Source organism: Prorops nasuta, unplaced genomic scaffold (assembly GCF_024137725.1).
Source record: "Prorops nasuta isolate Cenicafe-Biocafe unplaced genomic scaffold, Cenicafe_Pnas_1.2 PNAS00003, whole genome shotgun sequence".
Lineage (NCBI taxonomy): Eukaryota > Metazoa > Arthropoda > Insecta > Hymenoptera > Bethylidae > Prorops > Prorops nasuta.
This window is the reverse complement of record NW_027116800.1, coordinates 700,949-723,500: the sequence shown is the minus strand read 5'-3', so window position 1 is coordinate 723,500 and position 22,552 is coordinate 700,949. Positions and strand designations below refer to the sequence as shown.

The following is a 22,552-nucleotide window of genomic DNA, read 5'->3' as shown; positions in this document are numbered from 1 at the left end:
TTAATATTAGAACAGTGACTTCTATTAAGGTTAATATTGTTAAAATAATTTCTTGCTGTTACTTTTATTATTTTACTCGAGATTTTTTTTCAGTACACCGTTCGCAAACGCCGGAACGAAGGGATATGAAATATATAATAAACTAATTAATTAAACAGGAAGGACGATTTTTTTTTCATTTTGTAGTAAATATTTGTAGTAAATAAAGTTAAGCGAAGAAAAATATTAATGTTCACTTTTGCTACAGACGAACGGTATAAGATTGACGTAAAAGTTTAGAGTGGTTAAAAAAAATTAGATGTGTATTAAATTAAGCTCAATGTTTAATGAGAGAGAGAGAGAGAGAAAGAGAGAGAAGAAAGTGGAGTTTGGCGAGGAAGACGAGAGGGGGAAAAGATAAAGTATAGAGTAGACCGCTAGGGTAGGGAGTGGTAGGGAGTAGTGACGTCATGAGTGAGAGAGAGGTTGCCCGGGCAACCGTTTGGGAGCGTTACTGCGTCGGGACGCCGTCGAGCGTCGCCACCGACGCCACGACGTAAAAATCAATTTGGACCTTGGCTAGGAAAGCTCGCTCGGCGCTACCACCGCTACGTCGCGGATGCTCCGAGGAGGCGGGCGAGCACGCTTCTGGAGGTGCCGGGCCGCCACCAGTACGAAAGCTTGCCGTAAGCTCCGCCAGTCGCGAGTGGCCAACTCGTCGAGCGGGTTCGACTCGTGTCCATCTCGCAGACAACGCGCGCGCGCGCGCGCGCCTTTCTCACTTAAAGCTCCTGCAAGCTCAAAAGCTTGAAAAGCTCGTGACGAGGTCTCAGCGAGCTTTTAGGATCGTGCGTGGAGATTTTCGCTTGATTAGCTTTTGAAGAAAAACTCAAGAGTCCGAAGGGAGCTTGCGTGGACCAGTTGCAAGAAAGCTCTAAGCTCAGCATCGGTGGTGGAGCTTTGGAAAAGCTCGGGTCTGCCGTGAGTGGCCGGGATATCATAGTTTTCGCTGCGCGGCTTAGCATGTTTCATCGTGGACCAGTCTGAGAGTAATGTTTCATCGGTGAAAGCTCGTTGCAAGCTCTCGTGCGTCTGTCAAACAAGTGTGTGACGTAAACCGGCATGCTCGCCCGGGCAGAGTGGCCGGGAAACCTCGAGCCACGCGCCGCGAGCACGCGTAAACCGTGAAAAATCTCCGAGCTTGCGAATTAAATCTCGAAGATTCATCAGAGCGGATTATCTGTGAGAGCTCCGTCCATGCGAGTGTCAAGCTTCAAAAATATCTTCGCCTTCATTCGTTTCGTTGCTCAATCATTGGGAAAGCTCAAAGCATCTAGTTTCATCGTTCAAAAATCCCAAAGCTCGAGCTGAATCATTGAATAAACACAAATTATCAATTTCCGCGTCCTATTCCTTTAATCGAGCTTGCAAGTTTACTGAAAAGTAAAATTCTGTCAAAATAATTACACTTAGCTTCGAGTTTGGATTATAAAAGCTCTTTTAATCTCGTTGTACTGTATTAAAGAGAAAAAACAGTCGAGTTATTGAGTTTCCCGAGCAAAAGGTATGGAGACATCGTGAGAATATTGGTGTGTGCTTACGTATGCTGGAGCTTTCACCGGTTGGCGAGGAGGGGATAGAGAGTAGAAGTGGGGAAGCTTCTGTGAAAGCTCGTACGGCCGGTGTACGTCCGATTTGACGCATAGCAAGGATCCCGGGACAAAATTGACTCGTCCTCTCTCGATCCAGCGAAGGTCACGCAATTCCATTGGTCGGCGAATTATCGAACGTAAAATTTGTCCTTCGCATGAATAGCTCTTGAGGGAACTTTGGATAGTCCTGAAGAATGTCGCTGTTAGTGGTCAACAACGTTTTACTTACCACGTAACAAACGCTCTAAGCTTACGGGGTTATAAGCTCGAGAATGTAGTTCCTTCGAAAGCTGCAAACCTTAGAGAACAGAAGCTTGCGAGCTTCGACTTTGGTATTACGAGGAGTAGGCACGGGGGCCGAGGAGGTGGAAGAATGGGGTGGAAAGTTCAAGGACGTGGAGGAGGGAAGTGCTAGCAGTGTTGATTGTGGAAAGCACGAGATTAACCGGAGCTTTTCCTGACTCGAGCGCAACAGGAAGGAATGCAAAGCTGCAATGTCGGGCTTCGGCACTTGGTCCGAGCTTGAAAGCACGCCGACTTTGACGGAGGCGATAACGTCTTCGTCGTCGGCGAGAAAAAGCTGGAAAAATCTCTACCTGGCTAGTTAATGTGAGCCTTGAAACCCCTGAACCGCGCTCTGCCACGAAAAATCAGCTTTAAAAGCTCTTTCAGCCATACAATGAAAGTTTATCATCTGTCGTCAATCTTCGGGATTGGCTGAATTTAACTAGCTTATACTACAAACCGAGGTTCGTGCGAGCTTCAAAAGCTCGCTGGATTCCTTAAGATCAAGTTTGATCACCGATTCTTTTTGGATAGTTTTCAGTAACTAGGAAGAAAGAAAAGCACACGGCTAATTCGTATGGCTAGTTAGCTTTGGGAACTTAGAAGTGAGGAGAGTAAAAAAGCAAAGTGTTTGGGAGTTCAAGAGTGAGTTTTTAGATCCGTGAGGATTGATTGGTTGAGGTGAGAAGAAGAAAGCGAAGCTCGATCCGAGAAGTTTTCCAATATTTTGGAGACCTGCTTGAAAGAAGTGAAAAAAGCTCGTTTGCAGAACTTTGCAGGTCAGGTGGAATTCGTATACACCGCATAAGATAGATTTTCTTCAGCTTTCAGAATCTGCAAGGGAGTGGGAAGTCCGTCTAAAAACCTCTGGAAAGCCTTGAGAGGAAGGAGAGCAGGAAAAACGAAGCTGGAATAAAACTGCAAAGTGTGACACCCGAATTAAGGTTTCCAATGAAAAAGAAAGTTTGCAACATACGTAAAGCAGCTTATGGAAAATAAAAACAAATGAAAATTCTCAGAGATTAAATAATATGTAAAAGCTTCAATAGTTTTCGAAGAATCAGAATATCATTGAGTTTTAAGAGCTTGCGAGGGATCGAAGTGCTTGAACGAGAAGATCTACAAGTTTACCCGAAGGATCTAAGCATAATTGCATGATATCTCAAGAAGAGAAAGTGCTGACACTGAGAACCTTCAAGAAGTCTATTTGAGATAGAAAAAAGAAAAGTTGGAGTTCTTAAGGAGAAGACAGAGGACGCTGCACACGAGGAAGCATCTTGTATTTTAGGAGGGGTTTCAAAGAACTTTTGGAAAAGAAATGAGTGCTTTCAAGTGAATATCAAAATAATTCTGTGCAAAAACTTGAAAATATTTTAAAAATCCAATTATATTAAAATAGTGCTTGTCAGAGCTTTCGATATAAGCTCTCGATGGTTCAAGCTGGATAAAAGGAAAGACAGACCAGTGAAAGTAAAAGCAAACTGTTAAAAGCAAAAGAGAGATATTATATACGTGCTATACTCGAGGTAAAAATCAGGGGGACGAGGGTTTCAGGGTTGTATTGTCGTATTCGGGAGTTAATTGTAGGAAGAGGGTAGTGATAGGCAAAGCTTGCGAAAAATTCCTCCGTCGAGCATGGCCTCGGTGGCAGCTTGGCTGCCGTTTGCAAGGGCAGCGGCGATCGGTTGGGTTCCGATCGCCACGCACCCTCTGCCACCTCCGCCGATTCCCAAGGATCGTCGCAAAGCGGACGACGAAAAGCTCCTGATAAATGTGAGCGGTCGGAGATTCGAGACTTGGCGCAACACCCTCGAGAAGTACCCTGACACGTTGCTCGGTTCCAACGAGAGGGAATTCTTTTACGACGAGGAGTGCAAGGAGTACTTCTTCGACCGTGACCCTGATATCTTTCGTCACATCCTAAATTACTACAGAACCGGAAAATTGCACTACCCGAAGCACGAGTGTCTCACCAGCTACGACGAGGAGCTGGCGTTCTTCGGCATCCTGCCTGACGTCATCGGCGACTGTTGCTACGAGGACTACAGGGACCGGAAGCGAGAGAACGCTGAACGACTGATGGACGACAAGTTGAGCGAGAATGGCGACCAGAATCTTCAGCAGCTGTTGGATATACGAGAGAAGATGTGGCGTGCCTTTCAGAACCCTCACATCTCAACGGCTGCCTTGGTTTTCTATTATGTGACAGGATTCTTTATAGCGGTCAGTGTACTGGCGAACGTGGTGGAAACAGTGCCCTGCGGGAACCGCCCAGGAAGGGCTGGTACCCTGTCCTGTGGCGAACGTTACAAAATTGTATTCTTCTGCCTCGACACCGCTTGTGTGATGATCTTCACCGCGGAATACCTTCTTCGTTTATTCGCGGCGCCCAGTCGTTGCAAATTCGCCAGATCCGTTATGTCCATCATCGACGTGGTCGCCATTCTGCCCTACTACATTGGACTCGGTATCACCGACAACGACGACGTTTCCGGTGCTTTCGTCACCTTGAGGGTATTCCGAGTCTTCCGGATCTTCAAGTTCTCCAGACACTCTCAAGGACTCAGGATCCTCGGTTACACGCTCAAGTCCTGCGCCTCCGAGCTCGGCTTCCTCGTCTTCTCATTGGCCATGGCCATCATCATCTTCGCCACCGTCATGTTCTACGCCGAGAAGAACGTCGACGGTACCAATTTTACATCGATACCTGCCGCCTTCTGGTACACTATCGTTACGATGACCACGCTGGGGTAAGGAAATTATTATCGTTATTCGTTTTTATTCATATTACTCTAATGATTATTGTATTCGTTTTGCAAGGTAGATGGATATATATATATATATATATATAAGAGCCGCTATATTATTCATTCGTTGAAAGGGGGAATTTATTTGTGTCCTCATTTCGATGTACAATATCGTGTAGTCCTTTTATGGAATCATGAGCTCTCTTTCTCTCTCAATCTTCTTGTACTTTCTGAAAGTAATTGGCCCTGTGTAAACCGCCGGAAGGTAGCACGGGCGCTGTGATATTTTAAACGGAGGACGTAGTCGACTCTTTTTTACTACGAGGGGCTTCTCGGAAAGTTCGTGGCGCGAGTACCTACAAAATAATTATTTCTCGCTAATTGCACCGGTCAACGGCGATCCTTTTTTCAATTTCGTTCTTTTTTGGTCCATGCTTATTTCAAACTCTGGCCGATTTACTTTAAAAATTTTGCAATTTTCTTCTTTATTGATTTATCATTGAATTTTCTTTGTTTCTTTCTTCCAAACAATTGGAGCTTTTGATACTTGAAATGGGTCTGGGAATTTGTTAAACTATTGTAACTCTGGTTGCTTTGTTGTAAATTCTGCTGTTCTTTTCGATGAACGTTTGTTTGACGATTTATTTGCAAGTGTTATTGTCGTTTAGTTAAGAGTAATTTTGTAAACAAAAGAAAAAAAGGTTGTTTTTGAATTCACGAATTGTTTTTTAATTTCTTATTATATCGGTGGGTATTAAGTAAAGCTTTTTAGTTGAAAATATTGCTTCGTTTGTCGTTTTAATCTACCAAAATCGCAATTTAACGATAAATCGTTTATATTTATATAAATTAAATTCTTTCCTTCTTTTCTCTAGCTGAAACTCAGCATGGTTACTTGTAGTTTTCAGCCAACCATGTTATTTCTATCTCATGAAATTGTAAACAGGTCAAACATTCATTTAATCAATTTCTAATTTTTTCTCGATCACTTTTTATTCTAGTAGTCTATTAAATATCATATATACATGAAGATTGAATGTTGAAAGCGAATTCGGTAATGGTGGGACTTAAAAGTTGTTCTATATTCAGTCAAATTTATTTTTATACACCTGTTTATAGTGTTTTGTTATTACATTAAGGGTACTGAGATATATTAGAAAGAAATTGCTAAAGTTTGATAAATTGACAAAAGCATCATTGACACAAATCTGCAAGCGCCAAGTTGCAAGGTGAATTTGAATGAAAGGAGAATTTGGAGGATAGATTCTATGCGGGAAGAAGACTGAAGGAGGAGTGAGGCACTGAGCTTTTCTTTTGCTGTCTGAGCTTTCTTTGGAGTTTTCGTCGGGTGACCGTAAAATTTTTATGGACCAACCGACTTTGACGAAGCGGCTATTTTCTCGTAGAAGTTAATATCACTGGGTCATGAAAGTGTGATCGCATTTTCTTCCGGTTCTCAAAATCCAAAATGGCGGAAGTGAGAGCTACCCGATTGAAGAATTCAATAATAACTTTTTATCTAACTCGAAAACACGAAACTCTTATCAATCTCAATGACACTTTCAGAAAATTTCACATCACATCAAGTACTTCCTTAACTTCTCTATACGAGTTTTCCTAAAGAAATTATTTCAAACTTATTATCGAGCTTTCAGAAGGTTCAATAGAAAATTGCTACACCATTAGTATACAATATAAATTATAATAATTTTCTATAGCACTATATTTTTCGATGTAAAAGCTTTGTTTTAACATTCATAAAATATTTCGAAAAAACGTGTGATTATTATGCTATAATAAAACAGATAGATGCAGCTCCTATTGCTTTTTTTTTAAAGAAAGCATCCATTGTTATAATACTGTAATTTTATCATTTAAGTCCTTCGTTAGATACAAGCTTATGATTTCTAGTCCACTTGTAACTTTAATCCAATTACTTTTGCTTTAAGTTTTAGGTCTATACGAGATGATACAATTTCGTAATGATATTTTGCAAAATAAAGTGCACAAATTTTGCATATTAAACTTTTTCTTGGTCAAATCATATGTTTTATATACTTTGAGCAAATTTATGGAATTATTAATAGTTAGAAAATACTAAATTAGATTCTCATACTTTTAAAGAAGATACGAATTATAAAACTGTTTATGAAAATAATTCAGTATAACGAGTTAACCAAAGTTGGGTTTTCAGAGCTGTTTACGAAAAAGGTTGAAATTATTTAACGATTTAGCTTATAAGGAAAAGAGCTGAGGGAAAGTTTGGGAGCTTTCGAGAATGATTTTCTCTCCTCCGTCTATCCCGAAGCTTTATTTATGCTCGTGAATCTGTGTCAATGATATTTGTGTTGCGTTTTCTCAGAGACAGCTGACAATCACGAATGCAACTATCGTTGGCCGGCGTTGCACGCCACAAATAGAATTCACTGGGGAATCTCGACTTTTCAGACGTTTTGTTTTATATCCATAGATAACGATCGGTTCCCTTGCTGTGTATTTCCTTCTGTTCTTGGCAAGAATCTCCATGTTTTCCAAGCAAGAACGATGTGTCCCGTCGTTCGACACTCTGCAAACCAATGAAAAATGACAAACTTTTTCTCTCCACCAATGTTTCATTTTCTTATCCATCTTCAATTTTTTTCTCCCCCTCCCCCTCAACTCCCTACTACCCACCTCCCACACTCTTATCTTTCACTGTCCACAAATTCTCCTTTCTTCTCTTCCAAGCTATTTATCGTGATAGATTAATCGACCCTATTTACAAACCCTTATTGTTTCCATTTTCATTAATCAAGATCAGTCGTATAAACATCTATTACTCTCTTACATCGAATAATCAAATCTTGAAATAAATTGCAACATAGATCCATTTCAATTTTAAAATTCTGTCTTCTAAATTCCAGTCGATTTTCATTAACCATTTTTTGGGTTAACGATGTTTATCGAGTAAAGCACAGCGGTATATTTTTTTTCATGAAAATGATTAAATTAGAAATGGCGCCTTGGCGTTAAAAGGGAATAGGTTAACGCAGGCTTAATGAGAGTGTGATTGGACGTGCTGAAACAACAAGGAGAATGTAAATTACTCGCAACGCATCATTATCCTACGAATCGTCGATTCAGCTCTCTATACATGGGAGAAAATAACTGTTAAGCTCATCTAAGCTTTCCTGTCGTTCGAAAATTCATTTATAGGCCAACCTTGTTCTTAAAATAATATTCTTTAAAGCTATATGAAATAATTCGTTCAGTGGTCAAAGCGCAGGAGCAGCGATACTTTGAATTGAAAATTGTATTTTTTCGTGGTTTACCTGTCCTTGGGTAGCGTGTCCAGTCTGTGCAGTTCACTTCGTTCAAAGTTTAACAAGAAGGATCAACAGGTGCTTGGAGGGTTCCGCCAGGAGCGTTCTAGCAAGGCACTTTTTTAAAACTATCCTTGCCTATACATCGTACAGATATCGGACAAGCGATCTACTTTCTATGCGATAAAAACGTTAAGCCTCCTATCTGCATTGGCCCACGCGAAACGGAAATTTCTATATTAAAATAATTCTTCTAATATACTATCGAAAGATATCTCACTCAAATCAAACGTATATGCTACCTTCGCTACTTTATTAAAATTAAATGCCTCAACGATCAATTTAAACTGCAGATTATTTTTTTATGAAAATTTCATAAAAACGCTGTCCACCTTTATCGACACGTATGTATATATAAGATTACTTTAAGATTGTAGTTATTTTATGATTTTTTTTCTGTTTTACCGACCGTACAGCTTCAAGATTCCTTTTATAGGAATATTATATTTTTTATATATTAAGCTAGTTGGCGAAGAATGATAATAGCCCCAGCCACCGTGTTTCACGGTTGTTGTTACAGAGCTAACCTCACGTTATGTATACTTGTGAAAAAACGTGATGATACGCGTGTTGGAAAGACTCTATCAGGGACAGCACGTGTTAGTGGGGCATCCTACATAACGTTGAGAATTGCTGGCGTCGGCTCGGGTGGCGTGTGCGTAACGATCGTCACATAATTTATATCACCCACCACGCGCTCTTTCACACGCTATTTTTAGCTACGCTGTGACACGCGTGTGAGGCTTTCGCGAAAAATGTCACGCTTCGCAAGGTGGTAACTGCCTTAACGCAATACAACCACCGTTGGATCTCTGCTGCTGAGAGAATAAACACTTGCAGATTTCCGTAAACTTTTTATCAATTTCTGTTCAAACTCGATAATTGTTTTATCGATGCGAAAACGCATCTCTTAAGTCGATCTCCATTACAGATCATATACAATTATCATTCTTCTCGAATTCATGTTTTTCAAAACCTTCCTATAGTCTGGACTTGTAAAGAATTATGCATTATTATATAAACCTGCATTGTAATAATAATATTCATTGTAAAATAAGGAATAATCTCCATTACCGACCGAGTAATTTCTTTCAAGATCCTCTTAAGAAACCGATCAAATTGTCAATCTGATCGGTCTGATAAAAGTTTTTGCATAAAATTGTACTTACTCCTGATATTTGAATGCGTAATATTATTATTTTAGTATATGTTTTTGATGCATTATGTGTGAAATATAGCGTTTATTGGCTGTTGTGGAATTTTTACACCATGCCATACCGCCATTTCCGGAGATAGTTTTCTGGTGTTCGTTGTTAACCATATGCCTATACGCGCGCGAGATCAAGGGGAAAGGGAAGTGATAAATCCCTGCGGAGGGATTATCAGGAGAGGAAGCGGTGGTAAAAACAGTTGGTGCCCAGCTTCCCTATAATCGTAACGCTTTGTTGGATCATCCCCTTCCTACGTTGCTGGCATTATTCACACCTATCACGGCTTGGATTCGCAAGAATCGTAAAAATCACTCGCTGCAGGGAACAACCCTGGAAACTAAAAAAAAAAACTTGTGATACGGACGTTCATTCATACATGGTCTTAATAATACTACCAAATTACTCAGTCGGTAATACACCAACGATAATCGAGCCTTCTCTCATTCATCATACTGGAACGATTAATCAAAACCAATTAGAGCTACCCTTTCTTGGTCTACTCGTGACGTTTGCTTAGACTTCTCCATAACTTGCTTATAACCTAGAAATTTCGAAAGGAATTTTTTGTTTTTACGAATCGCATATTGCTAATATTTGCTATTGATTTCTTCCAGCGGATAGTTGTGCTCAAAATTGTATATTTACGTTTGAACAGTTCCATTTGAAACGTCATATCGCCCCCGAGTACAGATGCTACCGTTTCTGATTGAAATGTAACCTCCGCTGACTGTTTCGAAGAGAAATTGGGTCATGAAGCTGCGATATTGAGCTGAAATAATTTTGGAATACGTGGGACTTCGGTAAATTAATGTTCACCGTAGTTTGCATTCGTGCATGCTGCAAGAGTTTGTACTTGGAGAATACGGAGACGTACGTGTATGGATAATCCTAAGGAAGAAACGTTCACCATTTTTTTTTTTCAATATTTTTTGTATTGTGTCTCCCCCTTTATTCATAATAATAATAACAAAAAACAAATAACAAAGAGTTCACTATCCTAATCAAACATTGCTTACAGTTATTGTCTAAGAATCTGCTATTACTGTATTATTATTTAATTTATCTTTATAAAAATAAGTTGTCAAAAAGTGTTATCAGTAAAAAAAAAAAAAAAAAAAAAATACTGCTCATATCGAACAGCTTGTGGTTTATAGTTATTGGATGTTACGTGATGCATTTTGTAGATTTTTTGTCTCCTCCCTCTTGGTTCTCGTTCCACCAGCTTTCTACTCTACTTTTCTTTGTTTCTACTAAAAGAATGGAGATGAATATTTGAATCGGCCAGAAAATCCTCCGTGAAAATCCGTTTTCTACATTACCGACTGACTGAGTAGTCTTGGAGGATTTTCCGAATGGGATAACCCTTTGCCTCTCGTATCCCGATTTCTGCCTCTCCCCAATTCTACCAACCACCCTGAACTCACCCCTTTGTGCCAATCTCTTTCCTCCGGAACGAGACTATTATTGATTCTTCGTAAAAGAAAGTCAAACAGTTTCACAAATCAAGTCAAATATCTCGCAACAGGGGCCGTGAACTCTGATAACTACACCGATTAAACTCTCATTTTATTTTACAAGGGTCCCATCTTCCATCGAGGCGAATCAATTGATCGAGAAAGTTGATTTTCCAGGATGAATTATTACTATACTTTTGTCAAAATGGACCAATTTTCGCCACGCTCGCTTCGTTTGCATCGAGCGTCATAATTCTGACTGGATTTACTATCTTTCGGGGTGGAAGGAAAAAATACATTACTTGGTTTGGGTGAGAGGGGGTGGGGCTGACGCAGCATTTCTCCAATAAAGTGACGGGCCTTTCAATAAAAGCCACCACCACCCGCAAGATCGGCGATTCACACCGAAATTGAATCGTATCCACGATATTAAAAGCCATATATTTTATGATTTGCTTTTTTTTTTATCAGATTCTACCGATACATAATGGAGTCCCAAAATGTATATCGCGAGAGGTGGGTACCTAAATCTTTAAACTGGTTCTGGGGAATAGATTATTTATCACCCCCGTATATTTTCCTTCGATATTAAAATTGTATTTTCTTCATAACCTGTTTATCAAGTTTTTTCTCGGGTTTTCTACTTACGTCTCTTGATATCTGTTATAGTTTCGTTGGCTTACTTAATGAATATATCTTTTGAAAAATAATTTGGTCGTTTCTTGAAATTTCCGATAAGAGTAATTAATTAACTCTTTTGTTCAGCCCTATTTATATTAAGTAGCGTTACGATTGGCAGGGGACGAGTTAATGATCGTGAAGTATATAGGCATTCTTGCTCAGCCGAGTGCCACTTCAGTATTTCACGTCCGTGTAATGCGACTGTGTTGGTAAGTATCGAAAGAAAAAGAGTACTAAGAATAGATCTGATATTTATAAAAGCTGATAGCCGTATTTTCTATCCTTCGTAAGTGTTAGCATTTAATAATACAAAAGGAAATTTAATACTATCTTTTTTCTTGAATCTACGTTCATGAGAAAAGCAGTAATTATTGTGTAGTGTTAGCAAAGAATATTAATATAAACGTTTTATAAAACGAAAAGAAAAGTATTCGCAATAGAATTACAATATATTTATATACTAAACTGTTTAATTGACGATTTCTGCTTTAAATAAATATAATTTCTTTCATTCTTTTTAACCTTTCATTCGAGATACAATTTTTTCTTTATTTTTAATTGAATTATCCAAACGAATTGGTCAAGAAAAATGAAAACTTTTCACTGTACGCGTGAATCGCTCTTGTTTGTTCGCGCGCAATATTTCTGGTCAATGGAGAGGGGGAAGAAAGAGAGTAATGTAGAAGGAAAGTGAAAGAGAGAGAGAGAGAGAGAGAGAGAGAGAGAGAGAGAGAGTGAGAGAGCAAAATAGGAAAAACTTTTAATCCCTCCATATCGTGCCGAGAATAATTCGGATAAAGTAATCTACGTCATTAATCTAGATTAATTTGAGTGATTTATAAATTGAACGTCAGTGCTTTTACCGTTAGTTAACGTGAGATTTTTACCAGCTACTTGAAAGGTATGATAAAATATAGTCACGCGACATTTATTTAATTACAATTTCCGCATCTCGCCGTCTTCCCTTGTCCACTTTCGTTTATTAATGCACGTTTGTACGCACAGGCCATGATATTAATCGTTATTTTCGGTATCCTCGAAGAAATTTCACTATAATTTAATTTGGCCACGTTTATTAGTGCATGCGTATGTATATATGCTGAGGCAAGCCTTAACACATACCCCAAAGCTGTAATTATGGATTATCACTGTTTGACCTACACCACAATAATTTAAACCACAGCTGGAACGTTACGAGTACCTTGAATATACACGAATAACTTGAATCCATTTATAATACTGTAATACTCCACTGTCTGATTGTGAGAACGAATTGTCGTCGTGGGCTGTTTCAAGAAATTGCGAGAGGATTATCGAATTTTCGTCTTGTCTGACCAAAACGCCCTTAAACCACTTGGAAATATTTAATTTCGTCATTGGATCGTTATGCAAGGATCTTTTGAGAATTAGTGTAATTAGTTTTTGTAATTCTCGTTCATTATTTTCATGTATTTTGCTATGTGTTTTTGTTTAACTCTACTCAGAGAAGTTTTAAGTCTGATCAGTACATGGAAAAGGGAAAGATAGCCATTCTAGACCAAGGGACTAGTTTCCATGGAGATTTCTTATACGTTAAGCTACAGAGACCGCTGCCTTCTTACACTCGAAGGGGGTTTCTTCTCAAATCTGCCTGGAAGATTGATTCAGGATTTATACCATGTGCTGGAGTTTTCAAGGAAACGTTTTAGTCGTCTTCGAAATCATTAAAGGTGGCTACTTCGGGTCTCCTAGCCATATCACTCCCATGTGAATAATTGAAATTGGAAAGTATTATTGTTTTTTCTTCTCATTTTACAGCTTCTCTTCACTCTCTTCTCATTTAGCTACCACTTTCGTTTCTTTAATTTATTCTTCTACGGTTGTTTTTCTTCAGATATTTGTTTCCCTCAAATCTGTTTGGAGAATTTATTCGTAGCTTCTAGCACGTGTTCCAGTTTTGAAGGAAAAGTTTCAATCGTTTTTTCGAGATCATTAAAGATGGCTATACATCACACCCATCTGACTAATTACAATTGGAATATATAATTCTTTTTCATTCTTATCGTTTCTTTTATATTCACTTTTCATCTTGTTATTCCTCCTGCCTCCTTTGTTTCTTTAAATTTTATTTGATTTTCTTCAATCTTTCCTATTCTTACTACTATATGCCCCCCATTTTTCATAGTTTTTGCATCTCTAACAGTTCCTTTCTCATTCGACTATCTCCTTTCGAGTGTCAAACTCCTCGTGTACCTTCTATCTCAAATTCTGCTGAGTATTCGGTTACTTCCAGCAAGAAAAAACTCAATAAGAAATTCAATCGATAGAGGAGCATCAGGGAATTAAGTCTGGTGTAGACTTTTTTAGTATTCACTTTTTGTTTTTCCTCCCTCATTTTTAGGCATCTGCTTTATGCTGCGATTCGATCGTGTTTAGAATGTGTCAAAATTCGGTCTAACTGGAATAATTCATTTTAAGTTCAAAGTTCATCTATGATTGTTAATTTTGCACAAAAGCTCCATGTTTGCAGAATTTACCTTATATTCCACTTCATTTTAGAATTCCTTTTTTAATTGTTATTTTGTTGGGATCTGTTGTTTAGCTTTCTTATTTAGGTGCCTTGTTCAATCAATTTTCCTGCTTCTCACTCGATGTTTTCCTTGAGGTCCCCTATATTTAAGCCCATTTACCAGAACCTTTTATTCAACTCACGTATTTGGCTCTTTTATTTAGATTATACAAATATAAATCTCTCGTTTTCTTCATTTACCCAAATTTTTATTCCTCTCGTCTCCTTTGCTCTTTTATTTACATCACGTTTCTGATTTCTTGCCGAACAAATCTAACAATTTTTTGCTACTTAATTCGTAAGTAAGAAATTGCTACTTCGTGCTTATTCAGGTTCTTCCTTCTTTTTAAGAATACTTAACGAACGAAAACATCCTGTAAAGTCAAATGCAATTTGAATCACCATATTTTCCCTCGATCGAGTAAAAATGCTAAGCGAGATACAGGATCCTACGAGATTTAGCTGCACTTTACAAATGAGGATCAAGTTTCACGAAACTTTATCCTACGTTTTGCAAATTAACATCGAATTTCAGGAATCTCAGCTGTACCGGATTCAGAATTAATTCGAATTTTCACGGACATTTTCTTTGTTCTTGGCAAACAAATGTACAAGTTTATACGAATCCTCGTTAAATATTCCCAAATACGACGTTTTTCCGAAGGAATTCTCGCTGTAAAATTAACGAGGTGCATGCAAAATTTCACATTTTCGAAGGTAGTACGGAGCGTCATGAATTTTTCCGCAGCTGTTGCTGTCGAGCGGCAACAAAAGCTGCCGATGGATAAATTATTGACGTAATCCATGAATTTTGTCGGATCGATACTGATTACATGTTTTTCTTCTTAAAAACCTTAATGGCCTTGTAATCCAATAAGTGGTCGAAATCGAACAGATCAACCTTCACTTTCACCCCCACCCCTTAGAACTTTTAGTTTCGTAGTAGTAAAAGTAAGTATTGACAGTAAATCGTAAACTAAACTTTTAAATCGCGAGAAGCGGAACAAAAAAATCGAAAACAATGAAATTAAGTTAACAATGTTGATTATGGAAATTTCACGAGGACACTTTAAGTTGCTTTATTATTAATAATATTAATTCCCTTATAAATCAATAAGCGGTCGAGATTTAATCCACTTTAGAGCCTCTATAATTTCACAGTAGTAAAAGTATAGTATTAACATATATCCCAGACCGAGCTTGTACATCACAAGAATCGCACGAGAAAATCGAACAAGAATAAAATTAACGCAACAATGTCGATCCAGAGAAATTTTACGAGGAGGTTTTAAAAGGTTTTATTATTAACAGTCTTAATGACCTTGTAAACCAATAAAGTGCAGAAATTGACTTCTATCCAGAACTCCTAGTTTCGCAGTAGTAAAAGTAAAGTATCGTTAGTACATTCCAAACTATATATAGGATTATAAATCTAGAGAATCGTTTGAGAAAAACGAACAAGAATGAAATTAACGCAACAATGTACATTATAGAAATTTCACGAGAACGCTTTACAAGTTTTCCTTATTAACACAACTAATGGCCTTATAATCCAATAAGTGTATGGTGGAGATTCACCTTTAACATTTACTCCCTTCCAACACTCCTAATTTCGCAGTAGTAAAAGTATAGCATTAATAGTGCATCTTAAATTATAAGCATATAAATCATGAGAATAGAATGAGAAAAACGAAAATGAATAAAATGAACTCAATAATGTTTGTTATGGAGAGTTCAAGTGCACGTTTTAGAAGTTTTCCTAATTAACGCAATCTCAATGACCTTATCTAATCCAATAAGTATGTGTTCAAGATTCACCTTTAACATTCACTCCCTAATTTCTAGCTTTGAAGTAGCAAAAGTACAGTCATCGTAGTACATCTTAAATTAAGCTGGTAAATATAGCCAGATGGAGTGAAAAATCAAACAAGAATAAAAAAGGAAACAATATATAGAAGCTCGTATCGTCACAGAAATTTCACGAGGACGTTTTACACTGAGAGAATTACGGGTCCCCGATGAATATGGTTCAGTCAAAAGCTGAATGGGGTAACGGAGGTTGAAATTTTTGTAACTTTTGTAGCCATCTGGTCGTGGCACGCGTGCTATGATCGACTTTTTCAAGTCCGTAGCTCACTTAATGGACTGGTGCGCGATTCACGACGCTTTTTGCATACCCCTCTCTTTCACCCCGAAAACAGTCACCGAGAGGTTGCAAAAAACACAGGCACGCTTGGAGCAATTACCATGAAAACTTTGAGTCTCGAGGAAACTTTGGGCTGAAACGAGATTCTCCTCACTGAATAACTCGAGTAGCCTTGATAAAGGATTTGCTCGAAACGGAGCGAAGGGGGAAGGTGATGTAAGAACCCAAGCGTGAGATGTATGGAGCTGTGAACAAAAAAAAAGTTCAAGGACGACTAAGCAGAGAATGAAAATAAAGGGAGGATAATTAGGATCTTGGATGAAAATTTGCGAGTTTAAAAAGCGTTACAGAAAAAAAGTAAAAAGAAATACTAGATGGGGTGAGAAATTCATTGATAGATATCCAACGGATGGAGAGCAGCAGGATTTTCGAGCTTTTTAAAACAATTTTCAAGCTTCTGACACACGACGAGGGAAAAAGTTAATTGTGAAGCGTGATTCTGGTGGTTGTTGTGATACGGATTTAAAAAAGGCTTGAGTTTTATGGGAAATTTGAGCGTGGGGTTGGTTCGTGGTTACGATAGGGGGGAAGAGGGGAGGGGGGGGGGGGGGGTGGAAAAGTTGCTGTAAAGTCCGGGTGTTTGGCAGCTAGCCAATCGGAGCGTAGAATGCTAGGCACTGCAAAGTGTTTGTCGATCGTATCAACCTATCCCTCCTCCTCCCCCCTTCAAACCCTCCAACGGATTTCCCATGCCAGCTACCAGCACTGTTCCACAAGTTTTCAATCCCCTTTCATTCGTTCTCAACTACCACCCACCCCTTTACAGTCTCCCTCAACCTTCTGCAAACTACTCTCAACCCTTTCAACCTCCCCTCCTCATTCCCCTTTACATCCACCACAATCTCTACGCGTCCCTTCGCGTTCCGAGGCTTCTGCGGTGTAATGGGATGGGGAGGAGGGGATGGTTGTGCATCTCTTTGGCACAAGGCCACTCACACTCCCAATGTTGAAATACTTTTCCGATAACACTGCCTACTGTCAAACACCAATTGCAATCTCCATTATCGTGTCGCGCAAATAGATGCCATTTCGTGGAATTGCTATCGGTCATGCTAGTGATAGAGGTTTAAAATAAAGCTCTCGTCTCTTCTTAGATTTATTTATACACCTCGTTTGTCCATGTACCCATCGGAAAGATTAACACCGTAAAACTAGTATTTAAATATTGACACTATAAACGCAGGAATAACAATTTGTTTCATAATCTATTTATTTGTATCCATAAAAATGCTAGGGAAAAGTGCAATATCATCCTGGGCTTATTTTGTATTTATTTTTCCAAAATGTGGATAGAAATACAATGCTATAGATACAATACTAATTATACGATTTTAATTTTTAATAAGATTGTAGAGGCAATATGGTTAATAATAATTAAATTATTTCTACAGTGGAACATTTTTATTCGGTGCTATACCAAATAATTTAATTATTATAGAGCTTGCTAAAATTATTCATAAGAATTTCTGTATTAATTATGGTTTTAATTGCATCATACTCAAATGGTGAAATGATCGTGCTGTTAATAGTTATTTAATGGTTTCGTTTTTTGTGCTGGATTGAAGAAATTAAAGATTGTCTAGTATATATATAGATAAATATTGAATGATGATTGTTACTTGATTGATTTCATTAATTTGTTAATGTTTAGTTGATTGTTATTAGGAATGACATATATAAGCATTAACCGGTTAAGCAGGAACCAAAAGATGCGAATTGAAAAGGGGGTGAAATGTTGGACAATAGTTTTGCATTTGGAGCTCATTGGGTATCGATTTTCTGTCAGCTAGCAAGGGAAACTTTAGCGGAGCGGGTCTTCGCAGTGAAGCCGATAAAAATATCATAGCGGCCGCAAAGGATGGCAGGATAAAAGCCTAGAGGATGTCCGTGTTTTACCGGCTGGTCTCAGTTATGAAACTTTGTAGGGGATAAAAATCGATGTCGAATCAGAGTGGTGAAAAACGAGTGTGAGATGGAGGGCTTGGAGGGACAAAGATAAACTGGAAGGGTCTTAAGGAAGAAAGTAAAGTCAAAGGGTTGAGATACAATAGGCATTGGTAAAATAAAGGACGTATTAGGAATTGGGTCGAATAAGATAGCACAGCATATAAATTAAGGCTTAAAAAATCCTTGTTTTTTTTCTTAACAAGGTAGGAGATAACATCCAGCCGGGTAAGTTCTTATTGGAATCCTTCACAAGGCTATAGAACATTGCATGGAACTCTTGTTAAAAAATTCGACACGTTCGTAACTCATTGGCAGTTGCTCCTGAAGAAGGATACGAGACAGTGCTTCCACTTCTCATTAAAAACTTCTGCACGTACGCAGAAATATGTGACTTTACTACTTTTAAGTAGTTTTTTTCTCAAAAACAATACAGCTAAGGTCAAGCTATATTTTTGCTGTTATAAAAAAAGTGGCCCCTAGCAATTTATATAGTATTTGTCGAGTGAAAGAGTGTTAGTTTGTATAGAAAATTATTTAGAATTGAACACAACATTTTAAAATCCAACCTGATCAACTTTTGTTATTTATAAAATTTTGCAATTTTATAATTAACGAATAGCTTAATTACGCACAGTGAATAATTTTTTATTTGAATAGAAAAAATTGATTTGTTCCCCTCTTGGTGGCTTATCATTTTTAATAATATTTCCTTGAAATATTTGGTTATGGAAATAGGAGTCCGGATTTTGGAAGAGACCCTGGGGAAGGTAGAAAGTTATAATTGATCAACGAAAGTCGACCACTGAAATTTATTGGCAGCCACTTTTGTCTCCCTCGAAGTGTTTTTAAACTTCAATTTTATCGGTGCCAGCAGTTCCCTCAAAGACTTTTCTTGCAGAGAGAATAGATCGAAAATTAATCTATTACGATAACCTATTAATAATTTCAAGACAATTAAGTCTTTTTGAGCATTCTTAAAAATAAAATACATGTCTATACATTATATATATAGTAATGCAATTTTAGATTTGGCATTTATAAATAATAATTGAATCGGAAATTAAATTCTTTAAAATGAGAAAGGCAGAAATATAAAATTGGGGATTAAGGAAATCAGGTGGAAGTGTAGGTTTGGGTGATGTAAAAATTTGTAAAGGTTTAGGAAAGAGTTTTGGGTTTTCGGTCTGAAACATATTTCCGTGTTGCAGTGTGACCTTCGGAGATTATGTAGAAAAGGGTCGAAGGGAGGTGCTCTTCGAACCATCGTTCATCAAGTGAAGATTATAAATCATGCGTTTTACAGAGGACGATATAACAAAACGAAAATTCGTGTATCTCGCGAGACTGTTGTAAAAAATACGACAGATATTTTATAGCAGGGGAGCAGATAAGTTAGAGGAAAAAACGAGATTGTACATTGACGTAGGTTGAAGGTATATCTTTTCGAAACTTCAATGTAAGTAACTATAGTTTGAATAATCGTACAAAACTGTTGATTTTCCGAATGTATACTTTTTTAGAACAAAATACTCTAATTTTCATAATATTTTTTATCCCATAACTGGCCACAACTAGTAACTTTAATTTGGTCAGTATTAATACATCGATGATTCAGTATCGAGTGTTCATTGGCAAAAATTGTAAAGGACTCGTTTCGTTGAAATCCAAAAGAGAATACAGCTCGTACAGTTTAATGGTATAATTAAACGTAAATGTTTATCAGTTGAGTGATATTTTAATGTCAGCACAGTATCGATTAACCTACTAAACGTGATCGAAATTGAGTTTAGCAGTGGTGACTATTTGAACAAAACCGAATGACGAGCAATTTTCACTCAGCAACGTTCGAAGATGGTAGTTTTCGAGCGAAGTACATTCGACTATATTTCAATGGTCCACTTTACAGTACGATTGAATGATTATCGTCGACCTTACACACCAGATTAAATCGAGAGACTTGGGCGGTCATGATCGATTGAGTGTATTGGGAAAACAAACTCTTTTGACAAAAAAATCTATAATATATTTTACAATAATAAATATTATTTATAATTATCAACAGTGGAGGTATTGTAAAAAATTCTTTATGTTATTATTATTTTAGTTTAAACAACTCAGTTCCTTCTGTTATATTTAGAAAGTAGAAAGGTAGCAGAGTGAAAAATTAGTTCTGAGTTCTAACCTTGAAATATGTGTGCACTGGGAACTAATTCAGTAATTGCATAGGCGTATAATCAAGTTAGAAAGTAAAAAGTGAATTAATACGGTTGAAAGACACGATAACGGAGTCTGTGGCCATGGAAGGGGGGGGGGGTGATAAATGGAAGGGATGGTAGAAGAAAAGGGGCAAAAGTTTATCATCTTTCGTCAGCGCGTCGCGAAAATCTAAACAACGCCAGCGTACACATAATAAATCCTCGCGAGGTAATAAATCCACTGAGTCCGGAGACAGAAAGTGGAGCGACGAAGTTACAAAGTAGTTTAACACTTTTCTCCCATATTTTTCGCAAAGATCTGATAAAACGATAGGATTTTGCTTTCAACCATTCAAATTAATTTTTAGTTCCCTTAATTAATCATTAGGAAATAACATTTAATCCCAAAAATGTCGAGCATGCGTTTAATTTCATCTGATAACTGATAGGATAACTCATAAGAATCAGAAATTTGAAAAATGATTGATCAAAAATAAAGTTTATTGAAAAACATTATTGTTGAGTCACGGTAATAAAAGGCACGTTGTAAATTGTAGTTATAGATTAGTTTTTGGTTCAGCAAGTAAATTAATATTCAGTTAACTGTATGGCGAGATATTCATCGGATTTGGCTTACGATATCAATTTCGTTCAATTTTCTAAGCGGTTTTTGTATGAATCGCTAGTTGTTAGGGAAGCACTGCCTAACCGAGTGCTGCTTGACAGTTAATCGATGGAAAAGAGTTTCGCGCTAATGTCGCGCGTATCACGTCAGCACGCGAGCTGCCACGATTTATTTTGCACTTTAAGCCAACTCGTGTTTTTGATAAACTTGATCCAACGCGGCCTATTAAGACAAAGCACTGCGACAATTTGCTCCAACACTTGAATCACTCGATAAGAAAAAAATAAATCAACTTGAATTTGGATCAAATAGAAAATAATTTTTATTAGCAATGACAGAAATGATTTAAAAGTAGGAAAATAACGTAGGAATAAAAACGATAGCCATCAGTGCAGTTTCAATATTATTTGTAACAGTGAAACATATTTTTGAAAGTGGTGTCTGAGCAATCATTAATATTAAATTTGTTGTATTATAAATAATAAAATAGTGAATTCCACAAAAAACAAGCATTGCCTGTAAAAAAGGCGGCAAGGTCATAAATGATCTAGTGTAAATAATATAGTAATGTAAAATATTCCAGTTAAAAACAATTTAATTAGTAAAATCCTAATGTTAGACAACTACATATATTTTTGTATAAAATATATACTTGCCTAACATTAGGATTTGACTAATTTGAGATAATATTAAGTGCAGTGTGTCATGAAAATAAAAGTGCTTATATATTTGTCAGAATTCGTGTAGTGATTGAAATATTAGTAAAAGTTGACAGTGACAAACACATGTATTGTGTTGTATTTGTATTGTGTGTTCCTGTGCTTGCAGCACAGCCAAAGTCAAAACAAAAGTTTCAGGGACTCTCACAACCTGTAAGTCTCGTTAAATTTATTTTAAAGTTGAATAAAGTATCAAATTAACCCGTTTTTGCCTAAAACGGCAAAAATTTTATCTTTTCTTTGCATTACTGAAATTGATAGAAACCTGGGACGGATTTTTTTTTCGCATATGTTCTTATAGTTTTGGAATATATACTCTTTCAAAATCTCTCATTAATTTGTATCTATCTTAGCGTCTTTTTTTAATATTAATCTTTAAATCTTGAAGAACGTGAATATTTTCACCTTATTTTTTTATCAGCTGTAACTTTAGTTTGAAAAAAGTGGTTTATTTTGTACTGAAACTTAGAAACGAGCGGCATACAAAAATATTTACTTGAAAGTCCACAAGGTCAAATAGAAAAATCCAATATGGCGACGATTTAAAAAGAAGATGATAATTTTGCGCTTTTCCCGATATTTTCAATTATTTCAAGGTAGACAATGGTAAATATTATTCCAAAATCTGTATTACTATTATTGGAAAGTGTTACTTTCAATTTAAACGCCTGTAGCTAAATTAAACTTATTTTTATTTTTACATTTTAATTATATTTCTTGTATGTGTGTGACAGTTTCTGTATATTTTAAGTGACGTCCCATCATATTGGACTAACCACTTTTAATTTTGCCATTTTCACTTCAGATTAGTAATTAACATATCCAAAAATATGTAAAGCTTAAACTAGAAGATCATTGTCTTTCATAAAATATACAAAAACTGCCAAAAAACAGTTAAAATGTAAAAACAAAAATAAATTTGATTTAGTTGCAGGTCTTCG

The 22,552-nt window shown here is 37.1% G+C and overlaps 1 protein-coding gene across 4 annotated transcripts in view; it reads left to right on the top strand.

Moving 5' to 3' along the window:
• Window positions 1-634: 634 nt before the first annotated feature.
• Shal (Potassium voltage-gated channel protein Shal) overlaps window positions 635-22,552 on the top strand; it is a 109,133-nt gene continuing 87,215 nt past the window's right edge. For all 4 annotated transcript variants that reach the window (XM_066724859.1, XM_066724858.1, XM_066724860.1 and 1 more), the window contains exon 1: window positions 635-4,666. In XM_066724859.1, the coding sequence (XP_066580956.1) occupies window positions 3,552-4,666 (1,115 nt within the window). In that variant the 5' untranslated portion in view covers window positions 635-3,551. The remainder of the gene's footprint in view (window positions 4,667-22,552) is intronic.